This window comes from Haemorhous mexicanus, chromosome 14, assembly GCF_027477595.1.
Source record: "Haemorhous mexicanus isolate bHaeMex1 chromosome 14, bHaeMex1.pri, whole genome shotgun sequence".
Classification (NCBI taxonomy): Eukaryota; Metazoa; Chordata; class Aves; order Passeriformes; family Fringillidae; genus Haemorhous; species Haemorhous mexicanus.
The window spans coordinates 5228986-5251714 of record NC_082354.1 but is presented as its reverse complement, the minus strand read 5'-3'; the positions used below and the strand labels follow the sequence as shown (position 1 = coordinate 5251714).

Sequence of the window (22729 nt, the reverse complement as noted above, 5' to 3'; positions counted from 1 at the left end):
GCGCCCGGCGCAGGAAGGGCGGAAGCGCCGCCGTCATTCCCGCCCACCGCGCGCGGTGGCGGCGCTGCGCATGCGCGGCTGCTGGGAGGTTGGTTAGTGCGCATGTGCGGGCTGTGGCGGCGGGGTTTGAATGCAGGGACGGTTGGAGGCGGCGGCGGGAGGTGGCTCTGCAGGGCCAGTGGCTGTGGGAACGGTGACCAGTGCCTAGGGCAGCAGGAGGGCTAACTGCTCTGGAATGGTTAGTGCTGCCCCGAAAGAGGGACCGTTAGTGGGATGGTGAGTGGCCAGAGCGGCGGCAGGCTCAGTGGCTGTGGCGGCGGGGGTCGGTGCCCAGGGCAGCGGGAGGGTCAGTGGTAGTGGCCGTGAGAGGGGTGGTCAGTGGCCAGGGCAGCGGGAGGGTCGGTGACATCCCCAGGGCCGGGGGGCCCCGCCGCCGTTCGGAGCGCCCCGGGCCGGGCCGGGAAGGCCTCGCCACCTCCGTCCCCTCGGGATGCTCCGGGCGGCCCTGGGAGAATCGTGGTGGGGGCTGCAGGGGAGGAGGGTGAGGGGTGCTGCTGCCACACTCCTCGTGTCGGCACCGAGGGGCTCGCTGTCCGCCGGAACTGCCCTTCCAGCTGCTCTCTCCTTCACCAAACATTTCTGGTAGAACTCCTGCAGGACAAAAGAAAACAAAACACATATAGAGAAGGTGCTGAGGGGGCTGAGAGAAAGCTGTTACTGTACTCCAGAGTGTGGTCACCGAGCTTTGCTGCACAGGAAAGTGACAAACACACCTGTAGGAAAATAATGATGGTTGTAACCTCGTAAGGAAGTGAGAGGTGGAGAGGGAGTATGAAGTGAAAGTCATTCTGTTTTATTGTGTCAGGAAAGATAGGTTCCAGCAATCCACGGACAGGGGTGCACACTCTACCGAGTTCAGGATATTGTAGCAAAATTTCCTATTTTATGGGTAAAAGGTTGATCTCTCCAGCATATTGAGGAGAAAATGCCACTTTTTGTGGGTGTATTTCACTCACAGCTGTGCAGTTTGGCACTGTTGGTAGCTCTTGTGCCTCATTTGGAAGTTTACCAAAATTTTTAGTTTTTCCAATCCAAGCTGGTTAGTAGGAAGGCTGCAGAAGAATATATTTTTTGTGAAATAGGAAGAAAGCTGTTATGGTCCTCTACAATCTGTACCTAACCTTGCAGAGAATCATGACTTGTTGACTGGTTGTATTGGTGCATGCCATCAAAGTAAGGAAAATAATGTCCAAAATGAATTTAGAAAAAAACTTAGTTGTGTTATGTTGATTTTTTTTTTTCAAAATGCTATATAAGATTGTATCAGATAATGTTTAACTTCAAAGGAGCTTGTGTTAATTTCTGCTAGGGTTTTTTTTCCTTTTTAATGTAAGATGAGAGTTTTGATACACTATTGTCTTTGCAACTTTGAGGATGTTGTCTGATCTTTGGGGGAGCAGTCAGCTCTAAACTATTTCTTCTAAATTTACTCTCATGTTATGCAGGATGCCTCTAAAATCTACTTGTCAGGAAAAATAAATGTTTCTTTTCCTTGCAGGGAACCAGCTCTCTCAGCTGATCTCTTTTCTTACCTGAGGAAGGATTGGCTCTCCCATGACAAATGAGAGAAATTCTCCAGTCTCAGCTGGGAGTCTGAAAAGATGCAGCGAAGGAGGAGTTCCAAGACCCCAAAGCAGCCTCAGCACGTTCAACGTAAAAGCCAAACTGATCTCTCTGCCTGGCGAAAAGGAGGGAAAATTGACTCTGAAAAAAGTTTGCAGAATAATCAATCTGCTAATGATCAGAAATATGATAGCCAAGAAGAGTCTCTAGAGCAAGCTTTGAGCTACTTTGGGAAAGGTGAGGGAATTTTTTGGGTGGCTATCTAGGATTGAGATGATGATAGCTACATTCTTAATTTAAAAAATTATCTCTGTTTTCCCTCTTTAATGCCTGAGCTATGTAGTATTTCTTTAATGTCTTAGAAGTTTTGTGTTACTGCTATGTAAAAAAAAAAGGAGTAGCATAGAATGGCTTGGATTGGAAGGACCAAACCCCCCTGCCATGGGCAGGGACACCCTCCAGTAGTTCAAGTTTCTCAGGGGCCCCATCCAGCCTGGCCTTGAACACTTTCAGGGATGGGGCAGCCACAGCTTCTCTGGGCAACCTAAGCCAGGGCCTCACCATCCTCACAGTGAACAATTTTATCCCAATATCCCATCTAAACCTCCTTCAGTTTGAAGCCATTCCCTTTGTCCTGTCACTACATCCTCTTGTAAGAAGTCTCTCTACATATTTCTTATTATAATATTAATAATTTTAGAATGATTTTACTTCTCTTTTCCCTCTTTAACCCCTGAATGTAATGCTTCTTTAACATCTTAGAAGTTTTTCTGCTTTGTTACTATGTCAAGAAAAAGGAGTATGTGCAGGGACAGTTCAGAGAAGCTTTAAGTTCTGTTCAGAAGTTGTTTCATCCTGTGCTTGTCCTGTTTTTCCTAGTTCAAGACTGTGTTGCACCGAAGAAGAGTGTTGTCCAGAAACACTTGGATGCTGTGGAAAGCACTGCCCTGAAGCAAGGGCTGCCCCCTGAAGGGTTTGAGATACTGCTGAATGTGGCGCTCAGTGGCAGATTGGGTACAGCATTTCTATACTGCTGGTGTATCTTCTGTGAATGTGCCTTTCCCCTCTAATCAAACATGCTGAGAGAATGTGTTTATGATACTGTAGCATAAAATTAATTTTTCTGGCATGATTTGGTGTAGTTTCCATTTTCTTTTGTTATGCTGAAATGAATTATTTGTCATCATTTTGAGGTATAGGTAAGTCCTTACTAAATTCATTCACACCATTATTTTGTGCAAGGAAGCTCGAAATAATTGAGCCCAGAGGCAATTTTGACTTAAGCTGCAAAACAATAATAAAGAACCTGGTACATGAGCACTATCTTACTTTCTTACTTGAAATTGTTTTGTTTTTTTTTTTTTCCAGCTGATACAGTGAATACTCGTTTATTGAAGAGCCTGATTCCTGCCTCAGTGATACCAGAAAATTCTGTGGTTACAGCTGTGTCTTGGCTCTGTGTCAGCAAATGCTCAGGCAACATCCAGGTAACTTAGTAAGTGTTTACAGTAGTTATTGCTTCTGCACAGGAACCATAAGAACTGGTTATTTTGAGGAATCAAAAATCCTGAGGTTTTATTATACAAGGTCTTACAGAAGATACTGTCATTTACCAAGACTGGCAGAGATGCCCATTGCTGGAATGGGCAACCAAGAAACACCTTAAGCTTCTGTGCAGATTTGGTTCCTGCTTGTCTTGTATCTTTGAACTCCTCAGGAATGGTGTCTCCAAGATTTCTGTGAAATGCTTCTGCTGTGTGAGGCATCCTTTAATTTCAGTGAGGGATCCTTTAGGTCATGTGCACCTTGGTTGTGGCAACATGACTTAACATTGGGGAGAGTCTTTTTTGTGTTCACATGGTCTGCTCAAAGGTTTATGTGGTAGAATCATTTAGATGGGCAAAGATTAAGACACAGAATCCAACCATTAACCTAATGCTGCCAAGCCATGTCCCAGGAGCCACAGGTGCACATCTTTTAAATCCCTCCAGGGATGGTGATTCAGCCACTTCCCTGGCAGTGTGTTCCAGTGCTTGACAACCCTTTTGTGCTGAAATTTCACCTATTATCCAGTCTCAACCTCCGTGGCAGAACTTGTTGCTTGTTTCTTCTTGGACTCTCACTTTTGTACTTGGGAAAAGAGACCGAACCCTGCTTCACTTCAGCCTCTTTTCAGGGAGTTGTAAAGAGTGAGAAGGTCCCCCCTGAGCCTCCCTTTCTCCAGGCTGAGCCCTTGTGTGCCCTGTTTATTGGAATCCCTCTCTCCCAATCACCACTCATCACAAATAGGGTCCCATAGTTATAGAAACCAAAACCCAGTTGCCTACAGCAATGATAGGGTCAGTTGTTTACCTGGTGAATCCCTTGGCAGACTTTCTTCATCTGAATACCCCTGAACTGTTTGTCTGTAGCTCCCTGGTTATCCTTGAGAGTGGTGTGTATCCTTACTGATCATGTTTCTGGAGCTGGCTTCTGATTCCTCTGCCTTGCTTTTGCCCATCACTTAATGTAATGTGGATTTTTTTTCCTGTCTGCAGCTGCTTTTTTTGAAGTGGCTGATCACAGTGTTTGACTTCATTGATCACAAGGAACAGCTCCATGCCCTCTATGGTTTCTTCTTCTCCTTCCTGCAAGATGAGAAGTTGGTAAGGAGAGCTGAAGAACCTATTAAACTGATAAAATAAACCTAAATGTTCATTAGTAGTATACATATTAATGCTAGAATTAGTCTGGAGTAGGTGTTGGTTAGAGACCATTTTCTGATGGCTGGATTTCTTTTTTTATTTTCTCTTTGCATTATAAGATTGCTGGGTAATTTAGATCCATAACAGGCAAGCAGTGCAAGATTGCTGTGCTCTGTCTGTTTAGCATGTTTCCAAGAATTGCTATGCTGTATCACAGAGAGTGTGACCATTTATTCTGTCTAAATTCCCAAGAGTAACAGTGGACTCTGGGATTGTCAGACATCTGCAGGTAAAGTCTCCTGGTCCTGGGCAGAAACTGACTTGTATACCTTGGGCAAAAAGGAAAAAAAAAAGGAAAAAATTTAGAGTGGTGTTTATTTAAGGTGAGAAACTAATTGCTGTTCTACTTAATTAATTCGAAATATAGCTTAAAAGAGAACAAGGATTCAGGCAATTTCTGCCATATGGCAACTGTAAAATCCAGGAAATTTGAAGTGTTTGGATTCAGCGCATAATAAGATAATCTTGGCAGTCATGTTAGGTATGAAATTGTTAATATCCTTTCACTTTAGGATATTTTATGGTAAAAACAAGTCCCCAAAGTTCCGAGTTATATTTCTTGTAATGTTTTTAACACTTTTAGATTAACTTCATTTAAAATCTTTCCATAAAACTGCATTTAAGTTCTTAATGTTTGAAATAGCTTTTTCAGACATGATGGGTCAGTTGGAAAGTGCATCAGAGTTGGTTTGAAACTAATTTAAGATTCTTTACAGTCTCAACTGCAGTTAAAAGCTCTAAAAAAGTATATTGGCTCAAAGGTGCCTTTCCTTTTGAAAATGTAATTGCACTTTCACTGCTGACTCTTGTAATTTCTAGACCATGTTCCAAAAGAAATGATCCAAGTTAAACAGCTTGGTTACAGTCAGGACTGCTTACAATGTAGATGAAGTTCTAAATGGGGTTGCTGTGTGGGGTTGTCTCTTGTGCTGGTTTTTGTGTGTCCTGGCTGTGTGTCTGCAGCAGCAGGAGAGCTCATGGCTGCCCTTGCTTTGCAGTGCCCCTACGTCTGCCACCTGCTCTACCTGCTGACCAGGAAGGAAAATGGTGAGTCACATCTGTGTGAGCTGAAATACCATTTTATTTCTGATTCTGTTTGCTGGTGCTGCCTTTTCTTCCAATGCAGCTGATACAATGATTAGCCAAGATTGTACTTTTAATGCAAGGAAGACTGAGTGGTGGTTCAGGCAAAACTCTGTGTAACACTTGCTGAATTGGAAACCTCTCTATTACCCTAGAAATAAGAATTATTTGTTCTGCTGGCTTTGTCATGATTTTATAATAAAAATGTTACTTATATAACTTTTGCTTAGAGGTCTACTATTGTATTTTTTAAATCCTTTATATTCTTAATTGTATTTCCAGTCAAGCCTTTTCGGATTAGGATACTGCTTGACCTCCAAGCAAAAATGGTGAGTTTATTTCAGATCTTTTAGAGTTTGGACTGTGGTTAATAATGCACTTTGTAAGGCTAATGTCCTTACACAGTGGAGAGAGGTGGCTGGACTTGGAATTGTAAGTTTTAGTCTATGTAGCATCAAAGTTTCTCTCATACATGTGCATCCCTAATTTTCATGTGTGTTTTGTGAGCACATGCAGTGATATATGCAGAATTCAATGTGACCATGTATGGCAAAATCTCTGAAGCAAGGGGCAGCTTCATTTATCTGTTAGAGTCTTTAATTTCCTATTAATCTTCCTTTTTCAAATGGTACCAAAAATGTCTAAAAAATGTAAGATTGAAGAGGACTTGCTCCTTTTTTAAAAGAAAAAACCATTGCTATAATAACATCTTTTTTAGACAGAAGAAGACTATTTTTTTTTCATTTTGTTAAAGTCATTTTTATCAGTTATGACTACAGAAAGGTCTTCAGCCCTCTTGCTATTGTTATTTAATTGACCCAGTTTCTGTTGTTTCTGTCAGTTTCAGTTGTTTATCTATGGTTACTTGATTGTGTGTAGCTCTAGGAATTTAGCTTTTACTGGTCCCTGGAGTTTTTTGATTCTAAAATACAGCATTCAGTTTCTATATTAAAAACATACCTCATGTGTTTTCCCTCTTGTTCTGTTATTTTTCAGGGAATGCAGTCTCATCTGCAAGCTTTGCTATCACTTTACAAACTTTTCTGCCCAGAACAGGTGACCATAACCCTTCCTGGGAAAATGAAGGTAAGGAATTAGATTTAGTCAATTCAAAACCAGGATTTACTACAGTATTTGTATGGAGCTTTCTATTTAAGCTATAGCAGATTTACTGGTGAAGATTAATTCCATTTCCTCTTTTCACTGAGTAAAATCAGGTTTAGATGAAGATTCTTTGCCTTGTGTTTTGTTTCTTCTTCATCATAATGAGATGATTTGCTAGGGAATGACATCTACCTTTATTTTATGAGGATTACTTTAATCCTTCTTTTGGTGTTCCTGCTGGGTTTGACTTGTTTCACACGATGTTAAGTTCTGAAGGAAACAAACTGTCTAACTTGTCAAGGTATTGTTCTAATTGCTGCCATTCTCAAGTACAAATGACAGTGGAAGTCAGTAAGTAGCTCTGTACTTGGAAAGTCTGTGTCATAGGAGAGAGGAAAAAAACCAGGTAAGAAATGTAGGAAACTGATTTGTCAGGGCTGCAAGGAACAGCAAAAAATTACTCCCCTTTTAGAGAGGCCTGTGTGTGTGCTCAGCCCTTTGACCAAGCAGAAACATGTAGCAGAACCAGATATAGAAGAGAAAACAGCATCTGGGGAGACCTAAATTGTGCAACAAAATTTTATTTCAGTGGGATGGACTTAAAAGTTTGAGATTTTTGTTGGTTTTTTAGAACAGACGTTTAATTTATATGCAGACAAATTGAGTTTCAATAAAATGTATTTGAATCTGCTTGTGTATTTATAATGTTCTCTAAATTTTTACTTTGCATTGTGCTGCACAGTCATCTGTTGGAGAATTTTTTAGCATGCACATTTGCATTTTTTAGAAGTGCAGTAAATTATGAGCAACTAGATCGCAAATATTTCTTCAGCTGTCTTTATGAACACACTGTGTACTAAAAGCTTGATTAACTAGGTCCAAGCCAATCTGAATACTTTTGTCATGGCACTTGATTAGAATTTAAAGACTGATTGGCATCGAAATGTCAAAAAACAATTCTGTAGAAAAGATGTTAGCTTTTCCAATTTTCTGTAGTAATATCTAGATTAATTTGAGTATTTGGTTACTCATGGCATTGTTCTGTTATGTGGGTGTGACTGATGCTGAATTCAGGAAATTTTTCTATTAACTGAGCATACTTTGGTCATTTTTAATTTTTAGGTATACTTGAGATTTAATCTGAGTTGATGATTGGATTGAATTAAAATTATAAGATAGAAGTGTTGGAGATCCCTTCTGAAAAGGGGAACGTTGTTTCCAAAGGAAATACAAGCCCAACTGTTGAATTGTAGACCAAAGGTGATGAAACAGGAATGATGAGAGTTCTGTGCTGTGAAAATCTGTCAAGTAGAGCTGAGTGTGTCTACATGACTGTGGTGATGTTTATCAGAATAGAAAGTGATCTTCTATTGCTTTATCTTAGCTTAACTTCTTGCATGGGTGTCTGATTTCTGTTTCCAGACTTACTTCAAGAACTCAGAGGGCCCATGGAAAGCAGCAATCACTGCAGTAAGGCAGAGAAACCAAGGAACCTCTCCCCTGTCCCAGGCAGTGTTTTTAGGCACATCTCAACTTCAGTCACGAAAAAGGGTATGTTATGGGCCTGAGGCACACCCTAGAAGGTGCCAAATGGTGCTTTTCATTATGAATACTGGCAAATAATGGGAGTCTGGCTTTATTTCAGCACTGGAAAGTGGGGAGTAACTATAGAGAGATGCAACAATCAATTATAATGAAAACCTGGATACCATTTTTTTAAAACTGGGTCTTTCTGGGAATACTGCTCATGAGTGCAGCCAATTGCATTGGAAGCTGAGTCATTTGTGTTTCCTTTCTACAGAAATGGAATGCCCAGTTGGTTATACCTGCAAGCAGTGCAAACACAAATCATTTAGAAGAGGACAGAGAAAAGAACTGTTTTTATTTGCACAGTACAAACGAGTCTTTTCCAGTGGAGCAGCTGCAGACCTTCCCTCAGCTCCTGCAGAATATCCACCGTCTAGAGGTGAGTTTCAGGAAGGTCTTGGGGAATGTTTTGGGAGATCAAAGGATGGTCCTCTATGCCCTATTTATATGTGAGTAGTGTGTGGGCTACCTAATTCTAACAGCATCTAGTCCTAACTGAGGAGATTGGATGAGTCCTGGGAATAGTCTTGTTGCTGGTAAAAAGATTGGACATGAGGTTCTCTGGCAGTTTGTTGATGTAAATACTGAATAATTCTTTATTTCTTTTTTTTCCTGCAGTTTCCTTCCCAGATGGGTTCAGTGCTAACAAACCCCTTGTTGCTTCACTACATGAATTGTGTGAAAGATGAATCTATTTACCTGAGGCTCTACTATTGGATGGGCCAGATGCTCCAGGAAGGTAAGAACTTCAGTATTATCTTGTGATGTAGGGAGCTAAGGGATGCCTGAGGCTTTTCACTTTTCAGTAATGGTTCTTTGCTATTCAGATTTACAGTGATAACCATAGAGTGTTAAAACAGCTCCTGGAGGAGAGCTGAATTTGGTTTCTCATTGTGCTTGTTCTTGCTGTGCTCGTATTCAAGTACAGTATTCTCTCCTGTTCAGAATGCACCTGGTGTGTGGTTGATAACCCATGTGAAGAAGAATTCAAGAGCTTCCTGGAAACTGCCTACAAGGCAGAATGTTTCTTGCAGGTAAGTGTGTTTTGTGGAAGCCAAGGGTTTCACAAAGTCTTCCCTTAAAGAGCTTCTGGCACTTATCTGTTTCCTGTAGTATTTCTGAGACAGTGACTCAAGTGATAAAAATACCTTTACTTATGGCAAGTCAATATTCTGGAAATGGCCTTGTTTTCTGCAGGAAAAATAATCTAAGAATGATAATTTGAATGTCCTGGCAAGTATGGCAGGAAGGAGCTGTGAGTCTCTTGCTTTCTCTAGAGTGTGAGTGTGGCAAGCTGCAGTCAGATGACTTTTTGAATGCTTTTCTTCTGCTGTTCAGGAGGGATTTTCTGCCTGTGAAGAGTTCCTGTATAAGACCCTTCCTCTCTGGGATGGCTTCTGCTGCCGCTCAGAAGTCCTCAGGCTCGTGAGTTGGATCCCTCTCAGCAGTTTCTCTGGTATGTGCCTCAGATCCTTTGGGTGAGCTTGGACAGTGGGGATATCTCAGGGCATAGAATTTGTGCACTGATAGCATACTACTTTCTCATTTTTTTCAGACATTAAGCCATATCTCTTTGATCCCCTGGCACAGCTCTTTTTCACATCATCTATTTACTTTAAGGTAATTTAAGTCAACACAATGGTTGTTTCCTTCTAGTTGATACTGCTATCTGTACTTGTGTTAGGTGTAGCAGTCTGAGGGACTCTATAGGAAACATCTTTTTGAGAAGTCTGTGCTCAAAGAGGATAAAACATATACTTACAGTTTAACTTCTTTAGGAAATAGGTGCTTTAGGTATCTTCCTTTTTTGACTGGAATTAAGCTGGGGCACTGGCGAACAAAAGAACTGATAGCACACAACACATAGTTCATTTGTTTTATTGCACTTTTAACTACTTGTTTGAACTGTTTTATTGCAGTTTTTTCAGTACTTGAAGTTCACATTCTCCAGGAAAAGCTATATACCACACATACATTCAGTTCTAGGGGCCATGCAACTATGTCATTGCTCCTGAGAAACTCCTGGTACCTTTCCTTGGATATGCCATTTCTCAAGGCATTCTTTGTTTGGAATTATTCTCTTGCATAAATTGTTATCAACCGGATTTCTTTTTGCCTATTGCAGTGCAGTGTTCTTGAGAGCCTGAAGGAGCTGTTGCAGAACTGGTTAAATTGCAATATGATTCAAATGGATTTGGAGATTTCTTCTGGGTAAGTTTGTCTTTAAAGAATGTGAACCATGTTCTGTGCACTGCTCAACAGTGTATTTAGATCTATATTCTAGCCCTAACACCCAGCCTAAAGATGAACCAGAAGCTTAATAATGCAGTTGTGATTCTGCTATGTTGTAAGCTACCTTTTCAGGCCTGTTCTTTGTCTTTCTTTAGACGTATTTCTGCTGACATTGGAAATTGAAGTGTCCAGAATTCAAAATCCTCATAACACTGACAGCTGGGTGTTCATAATGGTGCTGATAACAATGTGTTACTGCCTGTTTTGAAGAACAAGTGTCTGTTGTTGAGTAGTTGATGGGGCAAAAGCATAAATTTTTGTTTTACCATTTTCCATGTTGCTCTTTGCAAAGAGGTTTCTGTAATGTTGTGCCATGTCTTTGCTGCAGGAACACCACCCTGTCTGGACTAGTGAACGTGGTGGCTGAACTGGTTCACTTTGTGGGAGGGATCTCTACTGTTGCACTGCGTTTGGAAAACAATTCCACCTTCTTGCTCTACTTCATTCTGGATTTCTATGGCACTGTGTGTATCCCAGTCATTTTGTCTTTCTTTTCAAGTACTCCTAAGACTGTTTGCATTTTTAAGCTAGAGCATAAAAACATCTTCCGCATTCTAGTTTACACAACTTTGTGATTAAAAGCTAGAATATTCCACATACTTGGTAGATCTGCAGGTGAAAGCTGCTGTTGTTGCATCCACAGGCAGAAGTAAATATACTGCTAGAAAGTGGTTGCTCTTAATTCAGAGGTGAACTGAGGAAGGAGAATTGACAGTAGGTCATAAGCTGCTTTTTTAATGATGGCTTAAAGAGAAGAACCGTGATCAGTTCATTTTCAAACAACGTATCTTGGGGTTTTTTTGTTAAGTGTTTCCTTAAAAATGTGGGGTTTTTTTCTAGTTTGTGCTGTAAGCAAACTGAACAGCATCAAATAGCCTAAAGTATTCTCCAGCTTCCTTGTGTCCTCTCTGTAGCTGCGCTTATTGTGAGCTCCAGCCATGCTGTAACAGCAGCAACAGCTCCTACAATTCAGGTTGGCAATAGCTGAAAAAACAATGACAGTTCTGAGACCTATTTGTAACTGAATTGTCCACTAAAAATGCACAAAACTGATAGGTAGCAACACTTGTGTAAGACACCCTGGCCTTCCCTTCTGGATCTGGCTGGAATTCAGTGTCGTGCTCTCTGCTGCTCTTACCCCCTTGGCAGTTTGTAATAATCATTACTTTGGCAGTAATAATCAGCTTGGATGTGCTTCATTCCTGCAGGTGTGTGACATGTACCTGAAGTACAACCTGCCTTTGCTGATAATGCCTCCTGCTGGGGTTTTCTACCCAGCACTGCTCAGCATGGATTCTGTCAACTTGAATCAGCTCTGCTACATTATGTACAGGTACTACAACAGGTGTGGGCTGCAGGGACTCCTTGTCTTCTTTCAGTCTTTTGGAAATGAAATGACTTTGTTATAAAAACCTGGGATCTACTTCTTGCTGTGCAAGGTAAAGTTAAAAATTCCACTTGTGTCCAGCTTTCATGATAAAGGATTTCACAGCTGTAGTTCCTTTTTTTTTTTTTCCAAGTCTGTTATCCAAGATAGCAGGACTCTGACCTCTTTCCTGGCATTATTTCCATATCTTTGATATGTGAAGGAAGAAGTTCCCCTATTGTTTTGAGGGAACTAAAGTCAGCCAGCTGGGATTAATGGTAGTAACTATACAACTTCTCACTCCTGTTCTTTGGCTATTACACTTGAGCTTTTCCTTAGAAATTCTGCCATGTGCTGAGTAGGAAGCACTTCTTCCACCTCCAAACTCCAGGAATTTGGGACTGCCTCATGATGCTGGAAAGGCCAAAGACAGCACTGTTTGTTGCTCTGCAGGATCCACCACCAAGGCTGCACTTCTTGGCCTTGTTAGTTCCAGTGGCTGCATCTGAGGAGAAGAGTGGCCAATAGCTGACAGCTGGTGCAGGGCTCTCCATGTGGCTTTTTCTCTAAGGAATCTGCAGGGTAATTAACATGACAGGAAGGTCTCTAGGAAATAGGAAGAGCTAGTGCTTATTATATAGAGCGACTGTCGAGTTGCATTACTTCCAGTGGCTTCTGTTTCTTTGCTCAGTGAATGAAAGTCTCCCTTCTTAAAAACACACTGCATTTCTCTGCTGATTTAAAGGCTGGATGTCCATTCTTGTGTGTTGCATTTATGAAGGTGACTATCCCAGGCAAACTGGTCATGTGTGAATCATTTAAGAGACTAATATTATTAGATATGTCCCTACTCTGCCAAGTGATAAAGTCCCTTTGAATTCTTTTTCATGTCTCTCTCTTTCACCAATAAAGTTTGATGATCTTTCTCATGGTGGAAATAAGTTTTCTTGATACATTCCTCCAGCTTTTTTCAACACAGGCATGTAATAAAAATTTATAGGCCCCTAACTTTCTCTTTATTTTGGCTTTTTTTTTTTTTTCAGGTATCGAACCAACTTAGTGGCTGCAAAAGAAAATGAGCTGAGTAAAAAGGTATTGTGGACACATCTGTCATTGCTAGAACAGACTTTAGCAAGGATCTGAGTTGAGTGGAGGGGAGGTGTACTAATGGCCATCTTTTAAGGACTGGAGGGAGCACACAGCTGCTTTGAGGATGTTATTTATTGATTTTTTTTTTTTCCCCCCTCAGAAAATACTGCAGTTCAAGTTCAGTAACCAGACATACCAAGAGTACAACCAGTACATAATAGCTATGGTGGGCTGTCTGTGGACATCCAGTGCATTCCAGAAGGATTTTCATCCTCAAGGTCTTCATATGGATGATAAACTGATGAGTAAAACTGCAGTGAAGGAATTAAAAAACAGCTTTAACATTGTCTATCATCCAGCCATGATGGGCTACTCTGTTCAATTCCTGCAGCAGGTAATGGTGTAGGCCAAGATTTGGAACCCTCATGGCACCAGATGTTCTGTCTTGACTGTTTCTGTAGAGAAGTGTCTCTGTGTCCTGGCTGACTGGTAGAGGCAACTGAGCTTTCAAAAGCTGCTGTGGCATTCTGTGTTTGTTAGATTATTGGCACAATTTGAAGAGTCTTTGGTATGAGAGCAGTTGAATGTATGATTCTAGCAGTTTTGGATGTGAATTTGTACTCATGATAGTTTTGAGATAGACCTAAAATAGCTAATTAATGATATAAATGACACTTCAGTAAAAGTTTACCAAAGGTGCATTCTGCCCCACAAAATAGGCAGTGTGATCTAAAATATTTAAACTCTAGAAAGTCAAGAAATACATGGTTAAATTATATACAGCTGTTCATGCTAGAATTTGTTAGCAGTGCTTTCTGGCTCTTGTGGTAGCTTTTTTGGCTTACTAAAACAGAAATACAGGCAGCTGCTTCAAGAGGTAAGATAACATGGAGCTGTCTTGCATTGTCTGGTGAGTTCTGCCAGGAGTTCCCTTGAGCTGTGGGTGCCCTCATGTGTTCAGTGCAGCTGCTGAAGAGTGGAGAGAGCAGTTTGCCAGAGCTGTTATTGTCTCAAAATGTGTGTGCTGCTCCAAGAAACCAGGTTTTGTAGGCTGTCCGAGGACTGCACAGAGATGGCATTTTGTTGTGAGAAACTCTGGCAGGCTCGAGGCAAGCGTAGGTGTGACTCCTGGAATGCAGCAAGGGGCACCTGAGAAGCTGAAGCAAAGAATTCTGGTTAGGAACACTTGACAAATTAGCCTTTGTCATGTGCTCAGTGTCCTGAATCAAGCTAGTTTGTGTCTTACTGCTGGTTAAACTGAGCTTTTGTCTTTGCTCAAGGAAGCTATTTTGGTTTTGTTAGACCAAGGAAAGAAGTTGGATATATCTCATATCTTTTGTCCACATAATTTTTGTTCTGAGGCTTCCTCAAATTATAGAATATCCTGCAGTGGAAGGGATCCACAGAAATCAGAAAGTTCAACTCCTGCCTCTGCAGAGGACAGCCTAAGAATCCCACCCTGTGCCTGGGAGTGTTTTCCAGACACTTCTTGTATTCTGTCTGGCTTTGTGTTTTCACCACTTCCCTGGGGAGCCTGTTCCAGTGCCTAGTCACCCTCGGTGGGGAGAAACTTTTCCTGATATCCAACCTAAACTTTCCCTGACACAGGTTCCTAATTTTTCTTTGTAAGTTTTGCGCATGTAAAAAAAAACCCCAAACTACAACCAACCAACCATAACACAAAACCAAAAAGCACCCTACCTCCAAAATCCCTTTAAAAAACCCCAAAACCTTCTGGTGTGGAATTCTTGTGTTCTCTTCCTACCATAGAACTAGGAGAAATTTTGCTTAGCAGCTATGACAAACGTGTTTTAAGTCAGGAGGAAATAATGTTGAGCTGCAAGGACACGTTTCCCTGAGCAGTGCTGAGCACCAGAGGGCACTGCTCTGCAGCACAGGGGGAGCACAAGCACTGATCTCAGTGTCACTTCTCTCCTCTTGTTCTTTCTCATGCTTGTGAATTTCTGATGTTTAGAAAGGAGACTTTTGCACTGTAGAGAGACAATGGTAAAGATACCTGTGAATATTCCCTGTTGCTATCCTGTAATGCTGCAGTGCAGGGCAAGAGGGTCCAGATGTTACCTTGCCACTTATGCACAGGGTATGATGCTGGAAGCCCCCTCTGAAGCAGGATTAAAAAATCTCTGAATTTCTTTGCATACCTGCACTTCCTGATTTAGGAGAGAACTTAGTAGAGACCTATCAACTCTGGACATACTTTTTATCTGACTTGATATTGTTTTATTCCCTTTCCTTAAGATTTGTCCTGATGATACCACCTTCAACTTCAAATTAATTAAGGTAAGATTTCTTGTTTCAGTAAATAAAGCAGGCAAATTTCAGCAGCTGTGTTGACGAGGATGAGGTTATAATATTCACCAAACTCACAAATGCTCTAGAAATATTTTGGAAGGGGAAAAATTCCAGCTGTAGCCTGTGATTCAGTCCCTGAACAGGGCCAAACAAGAGGACATCAACACCTGAGAAGTTAAGTATCTGTGGCCAGTGATTTGAGATTTTATGTATTTCCTTCATGAGTCAGTGCAGTGTCAGGACAGGGCTGTTTATTGCTCTCTGCAGGTTCCAGAAAAAGTTACATTCATTGATGCACTTAAAGTTCACTGATAATACAAATTCTCCTTCATATTACATTTCTGAGACAGATGAGTAGCTTTGTTACAGCTTTGAACAGGAATCCTCCACTGAGCAAATACAGTGGCAGTTGGTTTCTTTTCCTATGCCCCAGTGTACTTCAAACCTGATGTGGAGGAATCACCACGAGTGATGGAAGGAAGGCTTTAATAGCCATGTTCATTTACTTCCTGACACATTCCCTACTGATCCAATAGACTTCTCTTTTTCTAGAAGTGGGATTTATAAAAACGTGTAGCATTAAAGAAAGATCATGATTCAGTCTAAGAATGTGTACTGTGTAGTTGTGGGCATTTAGGAACACCAGGTGCCCCTGTACCCCTGTGGGTATTTACAGATGTCACCCAGCACATGGGTGTTGTCCTACAGGTAGGCAGAGTTTGCAGACCTTTCCAAATTGGCTTAAGAGAGGTAAAGCTTTGTTCTTCATATCTGACTCTTCTTTCTGGTTTACAGGGGAAGAAGTGGGACTGGTATCTGGAATATCTCTACACCCAAGGTTTGAAGGGGCTGAAGGTCTTTATTGAGAGCAGCATCAGTCGGGTTTCCCAGGCTGCTCGCAGCAAAGCAGGGAATGTGGAAGCATGACCCTGGGGCTCACTGCAGTTCTGTCATCTGGAGCAGACTTGCAGACTCTAAAGGACTGTGTCACTAATTCTTCCTTTCTCAGAGGAGAGAAACAGAGCATTGACTCTTACCTGCACTTTTGTACTGACATCTCTCTTATGAAAGCGAAGACACAGATGTTGAGACTGGCTTGGTTCACTAGGACTGAACCCCCTCTTGTCCCTGCTAAACTTCTCTGATTTGAAGCTATGTGACATCCACCTTTTTCACCCTGGTGTGTCTGTGTGTCTCTGTTGGAGTATCTGTTCTGATTGAGAAACAAACACTTTCCATCTCAAAACTGCAGTGAGCAGTGGTGCTTCATTTATAAGTAATGTTGATCCATGACACCTGCTTTGCCTTCCTCAGCAGCAGGTAATGAGAAACAATTTCATCAGCCTTTCAGGGGTGCTGTGTATGTCTTGGATTGGAGCAATGGGAGCTTCCCAATGCCCTGTTGTACTCTGTATGACTTTTAACAGACTGACCAAACTGACCTTCCTGAAATGAATTTTCATTTTTAGGCTCATGGAACAGTTTTTATTCTAACTTTGGTTATAATGATGTTCTAGTACAGCTGGAAGGTTTGGTGCTCAGTTGATGACTTATTGGTGTGAGCACTTACACAGTGTTGCCACCAGCTCACCATTTTCTGTATTGATAAGTGCAAATGTAACTTTCCTTTTTATGTTTTTAGCTTGGTAGGTGTTGTATATTACTTGAGTACATATGTATAATATATATTCTGTAAAATATTTCTAATGTGTCATTTTGAAAAAACTCTTTTACAAAATGTATCTTCTCCTGTCATTTCAATTTAAGTGTGAGTAGAAGCTGAGAGAAGCTGAACTGAGGTTTCCAAAATCTGAATGAACTTTATTTTTCTGCTGTGAAACAAGGTTGTAACCACTTGAGAGATGGGTTAGATTATAGTGAATTTTTCATTGTGAATCTGTGCTTTGGTTCAGTAAAGGAATCAGTCTTGAGAGCGACTCTGGAACCACTCAAGATGTTTGCTTTCTTCATCCCTTCAAAATCAGACTGGTTGAGTACCAGAGTTCTCAGCTCAAGTACATCTGGTTAATGTCTAAAGTATTGCCCTTCTCTTTCATCTGTTTTATCCCAAGTAGTGTAAGTGCTGCTTGCTAATTTTTGTCAAGAGAAACAGATCTTCAAAACCCCGATTATGTTTTGTCAACAGGAGAAACTCCACCTATTAATAATTCCTCCAAGAGGATATGTTTCAAAGATGTGGCCCTAACATATAAAGAGTATTACAATTTTTCTGTGAAGCTACCTTCAAAAAGGTGTTGGAAATATTATTTCCACTTATGCTGGAAAGGCTGTGTGCGTTTCAAAGAAGGAATAGCCAGGAAGACAAGGCTTCCTCTTGGCTGGGTGCTGTTTGGAGTGGAAGGTGCATTCCTGTCAGACTGGAGGTGCTGCCAGAGCCTTCATTTCACTTATGAAAGAGATGCCAGGGCTCTTAAGAGTGTGTGTGATGTGTGTAAATGTATTTAAAGGGGCTTATAGCAGGATCCTTTAGGATGTACTGAATGTTTTACAGTTACTGGTCCTGAGAGGAGTTTTCCCTTGGGGTTGGTGTTTGTTTGAGGAAACACAGAATCATGTTATGGAAGACTTGCAGCATCATAGATCTTTGTTATACCCTGGGTTGTGAAAGTATTTAAGCAAACTGTGCACAATTTTGACATTCAAGTACATGGCCTGGACACTTAGAAGTGCAGAACTACAGCAGCACGACAGATAACTTGATTTTAATGTCAGGTTGTTTTTTATGGGTTGGTTTGTTTGCTCTGTTGGATGGACAAGATGCCTGTTTAAAATCCATCCCATGCAGCAAAAATGTGCCTGGTATTACTGGGCACCAGAGATGACTTTTAGCTTCTTTATGCTGTGGTAACTCTTGTCTTTTTTGACATTTGGACACTTTTCTTGTCTTTTTTCCCCTCTAACTATCTAAGTAGCATTGCACTTGAGTGTAAGAATGGCCCTTTTAGGGAGGAATGTGCTACTGTACCTTTTTTATTTGCTTATCTTTTTTCCCCTGCTTGCTCTTTTCATTTGAATCATCACAGCAAATTTTGCAGGCCATTTTCTGTTAAAAGCATGTGCTCAAAGACTTGGCTGACCACAGCTGCTCTGAGGACTAAAATGGACATAGTCAAGACCCATCCATTTTCTGGTAAGTGACAAATGAGTGATTTACCTCTCATGCCTGTTTCTGCCCATTGTAAGGTAGGTGGACACGATGAAATTGTAGCAGAAACAACTGTGCTGGGGTGTTATTATCACAAGGCTTCTGCAGGCTTTTGATTTAGGGGTTTTGTAATATCATAATCAGGGCATGGCAGTGGCCATTTCAGTTTAACAGCATCCTGTAGCTTTTTATCTGATTTCAAAAAGTGAGGCCTCTCCCTTTGGAAAAATCTCTGAGTGGGTATTAAATAGGATTTCAAAGTAGTGGGCCAGAACCCTGTCTGGGGTAAGCAGCCACAGCTCCACTAATTTCTAATGGATCTGTGTTGAGTTGCACCAGCTGAACATCTGGTCACACAACCAAAGCCATTAACCCCTCCCTGTCAGACACAGGGAGCATTATGCATCTGAAAATCCAAATGCCTTGGGCTAGAGTTAATCTGAATTATTCTTCTGAAGCCATGTTTGCTTTGTGTTTCTGTTCATCATTTTCATTTTGTGGTGGGAGACTCATTTGTGCACCTTTATGCATCAGAGTCTACTGCCCTTTCAGAGAGAGCTTGCTCTGAAATAGTTAATAATTTCAACCTGTTTTCAGCTGGAATGAAGAAACTGGTTCCTCTGTATCCCTGCTTTCTATTCTTTTGTTGGCCTACTTCCCTCTGCTTGCATTTTGCATTCCTAATGCCATGAATAAATCAGGACCCAAGGATTTAGAAGGTGGTACAGCTGTAACCACTCAGAAAATGGAATCTGTGAGGCTTGTACTGCAGCTCTAACAACTGCCAACATGGGTGCTCCTGAACTCTTCTAATAACATTTAACTGCCACCAAAATAAAATTCTCTTTGCCTTTTTTGATACAATCTTTGAGACTTTTGTGCCTCTACCCAGTGTCTCTTCCCTTTGTCTTTGAGGCAAAGCTCAGTTGTAAGGCCTCTGGGGCAGGGTAACCACCTCCTGGCTGCTGTGACAAAATGGCTTATCACAAATCTGTGCACAGTGGAGACAGGAGCAGGGAAACTGTGGGATCTCACCTGGCAAAAGGTTCATTTTCTCCATAGAATCACAGCACAGTGAAACTCCTGCCTGGCTGTTGTCCTAGATCTTCTGATAACTTGTCATTAATAATACACACTGGGCTGATTTGTAGCTCCATGGCTCCTGAGAGCGTGTGTGAGGGAGCTCTTTATGTGCTCTTTAGTCAGAGGATGCATCTAGTCTGGATGAAAAACAACAGAGATTGGTAAAAAGCTTGCTCTGGATGATGAATATCTTGAAAAAATGAAGTCTTCAAGTATTTTCTTCCAGGAAAGATGATTTATGTTGTACCAATGGGTTTCCCTCATTACAGCTCTGCTTTTTAAAATGGAAGCAACAATTATGTTCTGAAGAAGGCTGGATACCACCAAACCTTGCTTTTGACCAAGGATGCCTTTTATGTCCTTAGCATTTGGAGATGTGGTTTTGGGCACAAGATTCCTGAGAGAACTGTATGTAGCTGTTAGACCTATCCAAGTAATTATAGTTGGCAAGGGAGGTGTTGAAGCACACAAATAACATCCTGCAAGGTGTATGTGTACCTTGTGAGGATGCCTCTCTGCCTCTCAGCTTCCTGTCTCGTAGGAGTAAAAAGTCTGCATAACAGAGGGTAAGATTTTTTTAATAAAGGCTTTAATCTCCAGGCTTGCTCTTGCACAAATGTAGAAACCAAAACAGTTGATTTAAAAAAAAAGAAAAAAAGCTGCAGGTACCTACACAGGCTCTAAATACCATTTTAACCTTGACAGTGTTCAGAAATCTGTAGGCTGAGGCGTGATCCCATTCTGCAGTTGAATGAGTGAACATGCATCAGGCAGAATGGTACCTGCCAGAAACGTGACACAGGATGGGCTGTTCCAGCACAGCCTCACTCATGGGATATTTAAGTCACTGTAATGTGGCTGAGCTTCAGGCACTGGGTTTAGGCTGCAAATTGCAACAGATACTTTGAAAAATTTTACTCTCTGCCCAAATCCTTGGGGCTCTTCCTTTCAAGGATGCAGGGATAAGCTTCTGCTGTGAATATATATTTTTATGTGCAGCTGTATCCCTGTGCTCTGCTCCAGTGTCTGCTGCCAGTGTGATCCCTGCAGGAAGAGGCTGCTCTCTGCAGGTTTCCTGCCAGCCCTCTCTCGAGTCTCTGGGCCTGTACCATCCCCATCATGGTTTGTTGTGCATGGATCACTAAGCAGTTTCCTTTCTCTCAGGGCACCTCTGTTCTGTGACCAAGTGAATCTTCAGCAGCTCCTGTGTGATTGCTTTCCTGCTCCTTTGAGTGCACGGCCCAGTAAAGCAGGAGGGGGATGGAAAGCACATTGAAACGTGTTGACAGCTTTTGAAGAACAAAACAGCCCCTGAAATCTGCCTTGTCTGCCTTACCCTCCTCTCATGCATGCTTTTGCTTCTTTTCTACCATTTTCTCCTTTCATTTTTTTTCTCCATCTCTTCCCCCAAATTCTTTTACAATCTTTTGATACCCACTCCTCTTTCTTTTGGCACTTGCTGCTCTGAAAAGATTTCCTTCCTCCCTTATAGTCTCTATTTCTCTTTTGGGGGGATTGTTTCAAGGCCTGTGTGGGAACAATGAAAAGGGGGATTAATTTTGTTTCTGAGTGCATGGCTTGCATCAGTTCTCTGCCCATTCTTCTCCCTCACCCCAGGTGCCATGTGTTTAGAAAGTACCCTGCTGTTTTTCTAAATGCTTTCAGCAGGGTAGAATCTGCTCTGGGAAGGTCTTTGTGCTTATTGATGCTAGCAAAAGTGGTACAGTTATTTATTTTATATCAGTTATTTAAACAAAACAAGAAAAAAAGCCCCCCAGGATGTTACAATATCCAGTAAACTAAATTATTTTCTTAGGGCCCTAATTCTAGTTTTGTTCCTTCTTGTTGGAGGGAGGCTCTTTGTGCTCTGCTCCCAACCTGCTGGCCTGTCTAATGTACTGGAATTGATGGGCAGGTCTGTCCCTTTGTGCAAGACCTGTTCCTCTGGCTTCCCCTTCCCAGGTAGGAACAGCACAACCACCGAGATCAATGATCCTGAATCAAAGCAGAGCTACAGCTCTTTGGCTGTGGGCAGCTGTGAGAGAACACAGTGCTGTCTGATCCTTTAATCAGGAGAAGACTTGGGTGAGGGAGCCCTGTGTCTCAGGAAAACAGGGATTTGTAGGCTCTTGGGGAGAAACTGGATTTTTTCAAGCCATAAGGGACCTTGTCCAGGCTCACAAGCCTCTCACTAAACTCTTCTTCAGCAGATGGATCCACAAGGACTGTGGGTGTATGGCTCTAGGGAAAGTGCTCTTCTTGGTGTCTGCCTGTATTCTCCTTTTAACAAGGATAAGTCTACATTCTGTTCCTGGCCAAAGCATCTCTCTCTAAACCACTTTAATTGGGATAAATTTGAGCTTTACTCTGAAAGGGAAAGAATGTACCAAAGTTTCCAAAGGATGGTAACAATACTTTCTCTTCTGTACCAGAGAGATGAACTTTCCCTTTCAGGAGAGGTGATGTTTCAAAGGAGTACATTTTGGGAACCAATTCCCTGTGACAAGGACTGTTTTAGAAGATAAAGTTAATTGGTGGGAACTTATGGGAAGAAAAATGTAAAAGTAATAGCCTTTAATTATATTGAACCCTGAAGTTTTATGTTGAAAATGTGAATGCCAGAGTTTTAGGTAATGTTTTTTGTTTGGTTGGTAATGCAAGAATAATTATTGTTATGGATATTCCAGCTTACAAGTGATAAATAATAATGGCTTTGTGTCTGGAGAATGTAATACAGAATTTAGGCTGACAGCAAACACAGCCCTTATTTCTAGCTTTTAAAACTTTCAAACTAAAAATACTGTCTGTGTGTCTCCCTATATGTCAATTTCATGTTCAAGCCTTATAAAACCTGTCCCAATTTTTACCTATTGTATGATAGTACACTGTATTTAGCACTGTGCATGTTGAGATGTCCCTGTTGGGAGGGTGGACATTGTTAGTTTTCCTAACAAGGTACATATTTGTTGTTTCACAAAACAGAAAATGTCTGAAATGTTTCATTAGGGGAATACATAAAGTAAGTACCACTGTATCTTCTGGAAGCTCAGCTCTTGGAGCTCCTTGGGAGATTTTTTTTGGCTTAAGTTCTCTTCAGAACTCAAAGTACACCAAATTTAGCCTCTCATCTCAGAAACCTTCCCATACACTGAAAAAAGTTGTAGTGCTTATGTGAAAACTGTGATGATGACACATCCGAGCTGGTCTCCCTCGTTCCCCTTGAGTTCTGAATTCCTCCTCTCCTTGCCCTAATTTTATCCTTAAAACAGAAAGTATTGG

The 22729-nt window shown here is 41.4% G+C and overlaps 1 protein-coding gene across 2 annotated transcripts; it reads left to right on the top strand.

Annotated features, from left to right (window-relative positions):
* The first annotated feature begins 97 nt into the window (after positions 1-97).
* On the top strand, positions 98-17138 carry CENPI (centromere protein I). Of its 2 annotated transcripts, XM_059859375.1 has the most exons (21): positions 98-276; positions 1559-1860; positions 2503-2637; positions 2992-3110; positions 4161-4268; positions 5366-5414; positions 5733-5779; positions 6447-6536; positions 7977-8105; positions 8356-8520; positions 8760-8880; positions 9087-9175; positions 9480-9597; positions 9697-9761; positions 10267-10352; positions 10762-10897; positions 11642-11766; positions 12843-12891; positions 13049-13282; positions 15148-15189; positions 15997-17138. In XM_059859375.1, exons 2-21 carry the CDS (start codon positions 1662-1664, stop codon positions 16126-16128), a joined length of 2238 nt encoding a protein of 745 aa, XP_059715358.1. In that variant the 5' UTR covers positions 98-276; positions 1559-1661; the 3' UTR covers positions 16129-17138. The 2 variants fall into 2 exon arrangements, with proteins under 2 accessions (XP_059715358.1, XP_059715359.1); XM_059859376.1 differs by lacking the exons at positions 98-276; positions 1559-1860 and having other exon boundaries at positions 2992-3118.
* Positions 17139-22729: the final 5591 nt, after the last annotated feature.

Bases quoted from the DNA above. Each gene is read 5' to 3' on its own strand.
- CENPI (XM_059859375.1), top strand. From the start codon at position 1,662: ATGCAGCGAAGGAGGAGTTCCAAGACCCCAAAGCAGCCTCAGCACGTT. The intron at 2,638-2,991 runs GTACAGCATTTC...TTTTTTTTCCAG, and splicing joins GGCGCTCAGTGGCAGATTGG to CTGATACAGTGAATACTCGT. The intron at 9,176-9,479 runs GTAAGTGTGTTT...TCTGCTGTTCAG, and splicing joins AGGCAGAATGTTTCTTGCAG to GAGGGATTTTCTGCCTGTGA.